Source organism: Tachysurus vachellii, chromosome 6 (genome assembly GCF_030014155.1).
Source record: "Tachysurus vachellii isolate PV-2020 chromosome 6, HZAU_Pvac_v1, whole genome shotgun sequence".
Lineage (NCBI taxonomy): Eukaryota > Metazoa > Chordata > Actinopteri > Siluriformes > Bagridae > Tachysurus > Tachysurus vachellii.
This window is the reverse complement of record NC_083465.1, coordinates 32,469,060-32,481,319: the sequence shown is the minus strand read 5'-3', so window position 1 is coordinate 32,481,319 and position 12,260 is coordinate 32,469,060. Positions and strand designations below refer to the sequence as shown.

Below are 12,260 nucleotides of genomic sequence, written 5' to 3'. Positions count from 1 at the left end.
TTAATTCTAATAGCAAATAAATATTGATTGCTTTATTTCTCCAGATCAGTTGAGTTATGGTTCTGTATTGGATGTCTGAACATTTATGTAAAATCTATGATATAGTTGCTAACAGTTATATTTAATGGAGAATTCTATTTTCATTTGTATTGTAAAAAATATTCACCATAATGCTTTATTTCATCAGATCCGGTTCAGTTCTGGTTCAGACCACAATGTTCTTCAATACCTCCTCCCCTGTTCCCAGTGAGAGTTTGGTCCTCAGTGTAATCCAGACTCTTCTGAGTGCTCGACTCACAAACCTCACTGACTCTGTAAAAGTGCTGAACTTCACCTATGAGAGTATGATTGTTTTACCTATAACACAATTACGTACTACACAAATCATTGTCACATCTCTATGACTTCTTTATCAGCATTTCAAAGTTATCTGATTTGTTCCACAGAAATTTCAGACACTTGCTATGCTGTAAAATTAAGATTCAATGTCAGTAATATCAGCATGTCACAGAACCCTGATATCAGGAATGATACCTACAACACAGTGATAAGCATCATCAACAATGCTGTAAGTGTACACCACCATGTGCTTAATGATATTCTCACAAATGTCCAGAAATAATGTTCGATCCTGTTGCACAGATTAATAAAAACAGTTTAAAAATCAAATAGACTAAAAGTCAACAGATCAACCCAGGGTTATCTGAGGAAGTACAGAATCACAGTGGGGTAAATCAAGGAAAGGTCAAAATACAACAAAATGTAGATACAATAATTAAAACTGCACAGAAATCTGCAACAGGATCATAAACAATGAATTCCCTCATCGGTGCAAAGCAGTTCAGAACTCAGGTGACAGTGACTCCTGTGGTCAGTGGGAGAAGTACAGGTAGTGACTCTAACCTTTCTGTGTTTAAAATGTATGGTGTATGAAAGAGACAGGGAGGTGTTGGTCTCTCTGCTCACTCTGGTGATGGATCACGCAGTTTAGTTAATGAAGGGATGGTTAGATCATGTCTGTATATTCAGTTGAAAAAAAAAAGGAAAAATTTTCATCTAAAACAATACATAGTTACAGAAACAGTACAAAGGAATCTTCTCTGATGACATAAAAACTGATAAATTATCTTTCCTTCTCCAGTCAAACACACTTCTAAATGAACCTGGTGCAGAACCATTCGTACCCCACAGCTCTTTATGCACGTAAGATCATCGCAATGTTCTTTCCATTCCTAAATTACTGTGTTTTAATTCTTATTGTACAGTCATTTTCATTCTGTCTTTTGTCTTCTACTAACAGGAGTTCAGGAAATCAGGTTAATGGTGACATGACATACCACTTCCAAGATGGAGACACTAAAACACCAGCATCTTTCCTGAATGAGCTTAAAGCACAAAACACACCTATGTAAGTGTCCTGATATTAATTTCAGAAGTTTGCATTTGGTCAGTGTGTTCTTACCCTCTGTTTGTGAAGTCTGTTCATTTATAAATAATTAATAATATTCTTTCGAACATTTGAATTTAACAGAGAATTAAATTTGCAGTCTGACTGTAAAAAATAATCACCATAATGCTTTATTTTTATCAGATCTGGTTCAGCTGTGGTTCAGACCACGATGGTCTTCAATTCCTCCTCTCCTGTTCCCAGTGAGAGTTTGGTCCTCAGTGTAATCCAGACTCTTCTGAGTGCTCGACTCACAAACCTCACTGACTCTGTAAAAGTGCTGAACTTCACCTATGAGAGTATGATTGTTTCACCTATAACACAAATATGTACTACACAAATCATGGTCACATCTCTATGACTTCTTTATCAGCATTTCAAAGTTATCTGATTTGTTCCACAGAAATTTCAGACACTTGCTATGCTGTAAAATTCAGATTCAATGTCAGTAACATCAGCATGTCACAGAACCCTGATATCAGGAATGATACCTACAACACAGTGATAAGCATCATCAACAATGCTGTAAGTGTACATCACCATGTGCTTAATGACATTCTGACATATGTCTAGAAATAATGTTTGATCCTGTTGCACAGAAATCCATGACACGAGAATCACAGTGGTGTAAATCAAGGAAAGGTCAAAATACAACAAAATGTAGATACAATAATTAAAACTGCACAGAAATCTGCAACAGGATCATAAACAATAATCGAAAAGAGGACTGCAATGGGGGAATTTAAAAGCATCAGATATGTCTCACAGAAATATTAGAAAGACTTTGCAATAGCAGACGTCAAACATATTCCATAAGTACTGTAGGGACATAAATGAAGTGAATTCCCTCATCGGTGCAAAGCAGTTCAGAACTCAGGTGACAGTGACTCCTGTGGTCAGTGGGAGAAGTACAGGTAGTGACTCTAACCTTTCTGTGTTTAAAATGTATGGTGTATGAAAGAGACAGGGAGGTGTTGGTCTCTCTGCTCACTCTGGTGATGGATCACGCAGTTTAGTTAATGAAGGGATGGTTAGATCATGTCTGTATATTCAGTTGAAAAAAAAAAGGAAAAATTTTCATCTAAAACAATACATAGTTACAGAAACAGTACAAAGGAATCTTCTCTGATGACATAAAAACTGATAAATTATCTTTCCTTCTCCAGTCAAACACACTTCTAAATGAACCTGGTGCAGAACCATTCGTACCCCACAGCTCTTTATGCACGTAAGATCATCGCAATGTTCTTTCCATTCCTAAATTACTGTGTTTTAATTCTTATTGTACAGTCATTTTCATTCTGTCTTTTGTCTTCTACTAACAGGAGTTCAGGAAATCAGGTTAATGGTGACATGACATACCACTTCCAAGATGGAGACACTAAAACACCAGCATCTTTCCTGAATGAGCTTAAAGCACAAAACACACCTATGTAAGTGTCCTGATATTAATTTCAGAAGTTTGCATTTGGTCAGTGTGTTCTTACCCTCTGTTTGTGAAGTCTGTTCATTTATAAATAATTAATAATATTCTTTCGAACATTTGAATTTAACAGAGAATTAAATTTGCAGTCTGACTGTAAAAAATAATCACCATAATGCTTTATTTTTATCAGATCTGGTTCAGCTGTGGTTCAGACCACGATGGTCTTCAATTCCTCCTCTCCTGTTCCCAGTGAGAGTTTGGTCCTCAGTGTAATCCAGACTCTTCTGAGTGCTCGACTCACAAACCTCACTGACTCTGTAAAAGTGCTGAACTTCACCTATGAGAGTATGATTGTTTCACCTATAACACAAATATGTACTACACAAATCATGGTCACATCTCTATGACTTCTTTATCAGCATTTCAAAGTTATCTGATTTGTTCCACAGAAATTTCAGACACTTGCTATGCTGTAAAATTCAGATTCAATGTCAGTAACATCAGCATGTCACAGAACCCTGATATCAGGAATGATACCTACAACACAGTGATAAGCATCATCAACAATGCTGTAAGTGTACATCACCATGTGCTTAATGACATTCTGACATATGTCTAGAAATAATGTTTGATCCTGTTGCACAGAAATCCATGACACGAGAATCACAGTGGTGTAAATCAAGGAAAGGTCAAAATACAACAAAATGTAGATACAATAATTAAAACTGCACAGAAATCTGCAACAGGATCATAAACAATAATCGAAAAGAGGACTGCAATGGGGGAATTTAAAAGCATCAGATATGTCTCACAGAAATATTAGAAAGACTTTGCAATAGCAGACGTCAAACATATTCCATAAGTACTGTAGGGACATAAATGAAGTGAATTCCCTCATCGGTGCAAAGCAGTTCAGAACTCAGGTGACAGTGACTCCTGTGGTCAGTGGGAGAAGTACAGGTAGTGACTCTAACCTTTCTGTGTTTAAAATGTATGGTGTATGAAAGAGACAGGGAGGTGTTGGTCTCTCTGCTCACTCTGGTGATGGATCACGCAGTTTAGTTAATGAAGGGATGGTTAGATCATGTCTGTATATTCAGTTGAAAAAAAAAAGGAAAAATTTTCATCTAAAACAATACATAGTTACAGAAACAGTACAAAGGAATCTTCTCTGATGACATAAAAACTGATAAATTATCTTTCCTTCTCCAGTCAAACACACTTCTAAATGAACCTGGTGCAGAACCATTCGTACCCCACAGCTCTTTATGCACGTAAGATCATCGCAATGTTCTTTCCATTCCTAAATTACTGTGTTTTAATTCTTATTGTACAGTCATTTTCATTCTGTCTTTTGTCTTCTACTAACAGGAGTTCAGGAAATCAGGTTAATGGTGACATGACATACCACTTCCAAGATGGAGACACTAAAACACCAGCATCTTTCCTGAATGAGCTTAAAGCACAAAACACACCTATGTAAGTGTCCTGATATTAATTTCAGAAGTTTGCATTTGGTCAGTGTGTTCTTACCCTCTGTTTGTGAAGTCTGTTCATTTATAAATAATTAATAATATTCTTTCGAACATTTGAATTTAACAGAGAATTAAATTTGCAGTCTGACTGTAAAAAATAATCACCATAATGCTTTATTTTTATCAGATCTGGTTCAGCTGTGGTTCAGACCACGATGGTCTTCAATTCCTCCTCTCCTGTTCCCAGTGAGAGTTTGGTCCTCAGTGTAATCCAGACTCTTCTGAGTGCTCGACTCACAAACCTCACTGACTCTGTAAAAGTGCTGAACTTCACCTATGAGAGTATGATTGTTTCACCTATAACACAAATATGTACTACACAAATCATGGTCACATCTCTATGACTTCTTTATCAGCATTTCAAAGTTATCTGATTTGTTCCACAGAAATTTCAGACACTTGCTATGCTGTAAAATTCAGATTCAATGTCAGTAACATCAGCATGTCACAGAACCCTGATATCAGGAATGATACCTACAACACAGTGATAAGCATCATCAACAATGCTGTAAGTGTACATCACCATGTGCTTAATGACATTCTGACATATGTCTAGAAATAATGTTTGATCCTGTTGCACAGAAATCCATGACACGAGAATCACAGTGGTGTAAATCAAGGAAAGGTCAAAATACAACAAAATGTAGATACAATAATTAAAACTGCACAGAAATCTGCAACAGGATCATAAACAATAATCGAAAAGAGGACTGCAATGGGGGAATTTAAAAGCATCAGATATGTCTCACAGAAATATTAGAAAGACTTTGCAATAGCAGACGTCAAACATATTCCATAAGTACTGTAGGGACATAAATGAAGTGAATTCCCTCATCGGTGCAAAGCAGTTCAGAACTCAGGTGACAGTGACTCCTGTGGTCAGTGGGAGAAGTACAGGTAGTGACTCTAACCTTTCTGTGTTTAAAATGTATGGTGTATGAAAGAGACAGGGAGGTGTTGGTCTCTCTGCTCACTCTGGTGATGGATCACGCAGTTTAGTTAATGAAGGGATGGTTAGATCATGTCTGTATATTCAGTTGAAAAAAAAAAGGAAAAATTTTCATCTAAAACAATACATAGTTACAGAAACAGTACAAAGGAATCTTCTCTGATGACATAAAAACTGATAAATTATCTTTCCTTCTCCAGTCAAACACACTTCTAAATGAACCTGGTGCAGAACCATTCGTACCCCACAGCTCTTTATGCACGTAAGATCATCGCAATGTTCTTTCCATTCCTAAATTACTGTGTTTTAATTCTTATTGTACAGTCATTTTCATTCTGTCTTTTGTCTTCTACTAACAGGAGTTCAGGAAATCAGGTTAATGGTGACATGACATACCACTTCCAAGATGGAGACACTAAAACACCAGCATCTTTCCTGAATGAGCTTAAAGCACAAAACACACCTATGTAAGTGTCCTGATATTAATTTCAGAAGTTTGCATTTGGTCAGTGTGTTCTTACCCTCTGTTTGTGAAGTCTGTTCATTTATAAATAATTAATAATATTCTTTCGAACATTTGAATTTAACAGAGAATTAAATTTGCAGTCTGACTGTAAAAAATAATCACCATAATGCTTTATTTTTATCAGATCTGGTTCAGCTGTGGTTCAGACCACGATGGTCTTCAATTCCTCCTCTCCTGTTCCCAGTGAGAGTTTGGTCCTCAGTGTAATCCAGACTCTTCTGAGTGCTCGACTCACAAACCTCACTGACTCTGTAAAAGTGCTGAACTTCACCTATGAGAGTATGATTGTTTCACCTATAACACAAATATGTACTACACAAATCATGGTCACATCTCTATGACTTCTTTATCAGCATTTCAAAGTTATCTGATTTGTTCCACAGAAATTTCAGACACTTGCTATGCTGTAAAATTCAGATTCAATGTCAGTAACATCAGCATGTCACAGAACCCTGATATCAGGAATGATACCTACAACACAGTGATAAGCATCATCAACAATGCTGTAAGTGTACATCACCATGTGCTTAATGACATTCTGACATATGTCTAGAAATAATGTTTGATCCTGTTGCACAGAAATCCATGACACGAGAATCACAGTGGTGTAAATCAAGGAAAGGTCAAAATACAACAAAATGTAGATACAATAATTAAAACTGCACAGAAATCTGCAACAGGATCATAAACAATAATCGAAAAGAGGACTGCAATGGGGGAATTTAAAAGCATCAGATATGTCTCACAGAAATATTAGAAAGACTTTGCAATAGCAGACGTCAAACATATTCCATAAGTACTGTAGGGACATAAATGAAGTGAATTCCCTCATCGGTGCAAAGCAGTTCAGAACTCAGGTGACAGTGACTCCTGTGGTCAGTGGGAGAAGTACAGGTAGTGACTCTAACCTTTCTGTGTTTAAAATGTATGGTGTATGAAAGAGACAGGGAGGTGTTGGTCTCTCTGCTCACTCTGGTGATGGATCACGCAGTTTAGTTAATGAAGGGATGGTTAGATCATGTCTGTATATTCAGTTGAAAAAAAAAAGGAAAAATTTTCATCTAAAACAATACATAGTTACAGAAACAGTACAAAGGAATCTTCTCTGATGACATAAAAACTGATAAATTATCTTTCCTTCTCCAGTCAAACACACTTCTAAATGAACCTGGTGCAGAACCATTCGTACCCCACAGCTCTTTATGCACGTAAGATCATCGCAATGTTCTTTCCATTCCTAAATTACTGTGTTTTAATTCTTATTGTACAGTCATTTTCATTCTGTCTTTTGTCTTCTACTAACAGGAGTTCAGGAAATCAGGTTAATGGTGACATGACATACCACTTCCAAGATGGAGACACTAAAACACCAGCATCTTTCCTGAATGAGCTTAAAGCACAAAACACACCTATGTAAGTGTCCTGATATTAATTTCAGAAGTTTGCATTTGGTCAGTGTGTTCTTACCCTCTGTTTGTGAAGTCTGTTCATTTATAAATAATTAATAATATTCTTTCGAACATTTGAATTTAACAGAGAATTAAATTTGCAGTCTGACTGTAAAAAATAATCACCATAATGCTTTATTTTTATCAGATCTGGTTCAGCTGTGGTTCAGACCACGATGGTCTTCAATTCCTCCTCTCCTGTTCCCAGTGAGAGTTTGGTCCTCAGTGTAATCCAGACTCTTCTGAGTGCTCGACTCACAAACCTCACTGACTCTGTAAAAGTGCTGAACTTCACCTATGAGAGTATGATTGTTTCACCTATAACACAAATATGTACTACACAAATCATGGTCACATCTCTATGACTTCTTTATCAGCATTTCAAAGTTATCTGATTTGTTCCACAGAAATTTCAGACACTTGCTATGCTGTAAAATTCAGATTCAATGTCAGTAACATCAGCATGTCACAGAACCCTGATATCAGGAATGATACCTACAACACAGTGATAAGCATCATCAACAATGCTGTAAGTGTACATCACCATGTGCTTAATGACATTCTGACATATGTCTAGAAATAATGTTTGATCCTGTTGCACAGAAATCCATGACACGAGAATCACAGTGGTGTAAATCAAGGAAAGGTCAAAATACAACAAAATGTAGATACAATAATTAAAACTGCACAGAAATCTGCAACAGGATCATAAACAATAATCGAAAAGAGGACTGCAATGGGGGAATTTAAAAGCATCAGATATGTCTCACAGAAATATTAGAAAGACTTTGCAATAGCAGACGTCAAACATATTCCATAAGTACTGTAGGGACATAAATGAAGTGAATTCCCTCATCGGTGCAAAGCAGTTCAGAACTCAGGTGACAGTGACTCCTGTGGTCAGTGGGAGAAGTACAGGTAGTGACTCTAACCTTTCTGTGTTTAAAATGTATGGTGTATGAAAGAGACAGGGAGGTGTTGGTCTCTCTGCTCACTCTGGTGATGGATCACGCAGTTTAGTTAATGAAGGGATGGTTAGATCATGTCTGTATATTCAGTTGAAAAAAAAAAGGAAAAATTTTCATCTAAAACAATACATAGTTACAGAAACAGTACAAAGGAATCTTCTCTGATGACATAAAAACTGATAAATTATCTTTCCTTCTCCAGTCAAACACACTTCTAAATGAACCTGGTGCAGAACCATTCGTACCCCACAGCTCTTTATGCACGTAAGATCATCGCAATGTTCTTTCCATTCCTAAATTACTGTGTTTTAATTCTTATTGTACAGTCATTTTCATTCTGTCTTTTGTCTTCTACTAACAGGAGTTCAGGAAATCAGGTTAATGGTGACATGACATACCACTTCCAAGATGGAGACACTAAAACACCAGCATCTTTCCTGAATGAGCTTAAAGCACAAAACACACCTATGTAAGTGTCCTGATATTAATTTCAGAAGTTTGCATTTGGTCAGTGTGTTCTTACCCTCTGTTTGTGAAGTCTGTTCATTTATAAATAATTAATAATATTCTTTCGAACATTTGAATTTAACAGAGAATTAAATTTGCAGTCTGACTGTAAAAAATAATCACCATAATGCTTTATTTTTATCAGATCTGGTTCAGCTGTGGTTCAGACCACGATGGTCTTCAATTCCTCCTCTCCTGTTCCCAGTGAGAGTTTGGTCCTCAGTGTAATCCAGACTCTTCTGAGTGCTCGACTCACAAACCTCACTGACTCTGTAAAAGTGCTGAACTTCACCTATGAGAGTATGATTGTTTCACCTATAACACAAATATGTACTACACAAATCATGGTCACATCTCTATGACTTCTTTATCAGCATTTCAAAGTTATCTGATTTGTTCCACAGAAATTTCAGACACTTGCTATGCTGTAAAATTCAGATTCAATGTCAGTAACATCAGCATGTCACAGAACCCTGATATCAGGAATGATACCTACAACACAGTGATAAGCATCATCAACAATGCTGTAAGTGTACATCACCATGTGCTTAATGACATTCTGACATATGTCTAGAAATAATGTTTGATCCTGTTGCACAGAAATCCATGACACGAGAATCACAGTGGTGTAAATCAAGGAAAGGTCAAAATACAACAAAATGTAGATACAATAATTAAAACTGCACAGAAATCTGCAACAGGATCATAAACAATAATCGAAAAGAGGACTGCAATGGGGGAATTTAAAAGCATCAGATATGTCTCACAGAAATATTAGAAAGACTTTGCAATAGCAGACGTCAAACATATTCCATAAGTACTGTAGGGACATAAATGAAGTGAATTCCCTCATCGGTGCAAAGCAGTTCAGAACTCAGGTGACAGTGACTCCTGTGGTCAGTGGGAGAAGTACAGGTAGTGACTCTAACCTTTCTGTGTTTAAAATGTATGGTGTATGAAAGAGACAGGGAGGTGTTGGTCTCTCTGCTCACTCTGGTGATGGATCACGCAGTTTAGTTAATGAAGGGATGGTTAGATCATGTCTGTATATTCAGTTGAAAAAAAAAAGGAAAAATTTTCATCTAAAACAATACATAGTTACAGAAACAGTACAAAGGAATCTTCTCTGATGACATAAAAACTGATAAATTATCTTTCCTTCTCCAGTCAAACACACTTCTAAATGAACCTGGTGCAGAACCATTCGTACCCCACAGCTCTTTATGCACGTAAGATCATCGCAATGTTCTTTCCATTCCTAAATTACTGTGTTTTAATTCTTATTGTACAGTCATTTTCATTCTGTCTTTTGTCTTCTACTAACAGGAGTTCAGGAAATCAGGTTAATGGTGACATGACATACCACTTCCAAGATGGAGACACTAAAACACCAGCATCTTTCCTGAATGAGCTTAAAGCACAAAACACACCTATGTAAGTGTCCTGATATTAATTTCAGAAGTTTGCATTTGGTCAGTGTGTTCTTACCCTCTGTTTGTGAAGTCTGTTCATTTATAAATAATTAATAATATTCTTTCGAACATTTGAATTTAACAGAGAATTAAATTTGCAGTCTGACTGTAAAAAATAATCACCATAATGCTTTATTTTTATCAGATCTGGTTCAGCTGTGGTTCAGACCACGATGGTCTTCAATTCCTCCTCTCCTGTTCCCAGTGAGAGTTTGGTCCTCAGTGTAATCCAGACTCTTCTGAGTGCTCGACTCACAAACCTCACTGACTCTGTAAAAGTGCTGAACTTCACCTATGAGAGTATGATTGTTTCACCTATAACACAAATATGTACTACACAAATCATGGTCACATCTCTATGACTTCTTTATCAGCATTTCAAAGTTATCTGATTTGTTCCACAGAAATTTCAGACACTTGCTATGCTGTAAAATTCAGATTCAATGTCAGTAACATCAGCATGTCACAGAACCCTGATATCAGGAATGATACCTACAACACAGTGATAAGCATCATCAACAATGCTGTAAGTGTACATCACCATGTGCTTAATGACATTCTGACATATGTCTAGAAATAATGTTTGATCCTGTTGCACAGATGAATAAAAACAGTTTAAAAATCAAATAGACTAAAAGCCAACAGATCAACCCAGGGTTAACTAAGGAAGTACAGACTCACAGTGGGGTAAGTAATCAGGGAAAGGTCAAAATACAACAAAATGTAGATACAATAATTAAAACTGCACAGAAATCTGCAACAGGATAATAAACAATAATCGAATAGAGGACTGCAATGGGGGAATTTAAAAGCATCAGATATGTCTCACAGAAACATTAGAAAGACTTTGCAATAGCAGACGTTAAACATATTCCATAAGTAGGGACATAAATTAAGTGAATTCCCTCAGGGATGCAAAGCAGTTCAGATCTCAGGTGACAGTGACTCCTGTGGTCAGTGGGAGAAGTACAGGTAGTGACTCTAACCTTTCTGTGTTTAAAATGTATGATGTATGAAAGAGACAGGGAGGTGTTGGTCTCTCTGCTCACTCTGGTGCTGGATCAAGCAGTTTAGGGAATGAAGGGATGGTTAGATCATGTCTGTATATTCACTTGAAAAAAAAAGGAAAAAAAAAATCATCTAAAACAATACATGGTTACAGAAACAGTACAAAGGTATCTTCTCTGATGACACATAAAAAATGATAAATTATCTTTCCTTCTCCAGTCAAACACACTTCTAAATGAACCTGCTGCCAAACCGTTCGAACCCCAGAGCTCTCTCTTCACGTAAGATCACAGCAGTGTTCTTTCCACTCTTACAGAACAGTGTGTTAATTCTTATTGTAAAGTCAATTGTATTGTGACTTTTGTCTTCTACTGCTAATAGGAGTTCAGGAAACCAGGTTAATAGTGACATGACATATCACTTCCAAGATGGAGACACTAAAATACCAGCATCTTTCCTGAATGAGCTTAAAGCACAAAGCACACCTATGTAAGTGTCCTGGTATTAATTTTAATCAGTGTCCTTTCACAATTCATGTTAGCCCCCTGCTTATTTTCTTATAAGTGAGGATTATTTTATTGTGTGTTTTAACTACTGTTTTTATGTTCTTTCCAATCTTCGTGTATTATTACATTTTTTCTGTTTCATCAGGTTGGGGAATGTCCTGATATACATTCGTCTAGTATTTAAGAACTTGTCCAGAGTGCCCAGTGAGGCTGATGTTCTCAGTGCTGCTAATGCTTTTTTGGCCTCAAATGTCAGAACAGTGCGACACATCTTAGAACCGAAACTGAATGATCCTGTGAGCATTCAGAATATAACCTATCAGAGTGAGTCTCCTTTTAATTAATTTGTATTTAAATTGAAGTAAAAATGTACTGTATTCTATTTTCTATAATTAGTTTTCTATGAAAGCCCATTGGGTAATCTTCCCAAACATAATATTTCTAAAATATTTAATACAAAATCAGAAG

At 36.5% G+C, this 12,260-nt stretch overlaps 1 protein-coding gene across 1 annotated transcript in view; it reads left to right on the top strand.

The window, feature by feature from the left end:
- The first annotated feature begins 170 nt into the window (after window positions 1-170).
- LOC132847773 (uncharacterized) overlaps window positions 171-12,260 on the top strand; it is a 34,060-nt gene continuing 21,970 nt past the window's right edge. The window contains exons 1-25 of the mRNA XM_060873311.1: window positions 171-342; window positions 447-568; window positions 1,599-1,746; window positions 1,851-1,972; window positions 3,071-3,218; window positions 3,323-3,444; window positions 4,086-4,124; window positions 4,543-4,690; window positions 4,795-4,916; window positions 5,558-5,596; window positions 6,015-6,162; window positions 6,267-6,388; window positions 7,030-7,068; window positions 7,487-7,634; window positions 7,739-7,860; window positions 8,502-8,540; window positions 8,959-9,106; window positions 9,211-9,332; window positions 9,974-10,035; window positions 10,133-10,223; window positions 10,431-10,578; window positions 10,683-10,804; window positions 11,506-11,567; window positions 11,668-11,775; window positions 11,938-12,116. Of these exons, the coding sequence (XP_060729294.1) occupies window positions 171-342; window positions 447-568; window positions 1,599-1,746; window positions 1,851-1,972; window positions 3,071-3,218; window positions 3,323-3,444; window positions 4,086-4,124; window positions 4,543-4,690; window positions 4,795-4,916; window positions 5,558-5,596; window positions 6,015-6,162; window positions 6,267-6,388; window positions 7,030-7,068; window positions 7,487-7,634; window positions 7,739-7,860; window positions 8,502-8,540; window positions 8,959-9,106; window positions 9,211-9,332; window positions 9,974-10,035; window positions 10,133-10,223; window positions 10,431-10,578; window positions 10,683-10,804; window positions 11,506-11,567; window positions 11,668-11,775; window positions 11,938-12,116 (2,842 nt within the window). The remainder of the gene's footprint in view (window positions 343-446; window positions 569-1,598; window positions 1,747-1,850; window positions 1,973-3,070; window positions 3,219-3,322; window positions 3,445-4,085; window positions 4,125-4,542; window positions 4,691-4,794; window positions 4,917-5,557; window positions 5,597-6,014; window positions 6,163-6,266; window positions 6,389-7,029; window positions 7,069-7,486; window positions 7,635-7,738; window positions 7,861-8,501; window positions 8,541-8,958; window positions 9,107-9,210; window positions 9,333-9,973; window positions 10,036-10,132; window positions 10,224-10,430; window positions 10,579-10,682; window positions 10,805-11,505; window positions 11,568-11,667; window positions 11,776-11,937; window positions 12,117-12,260) is intronic.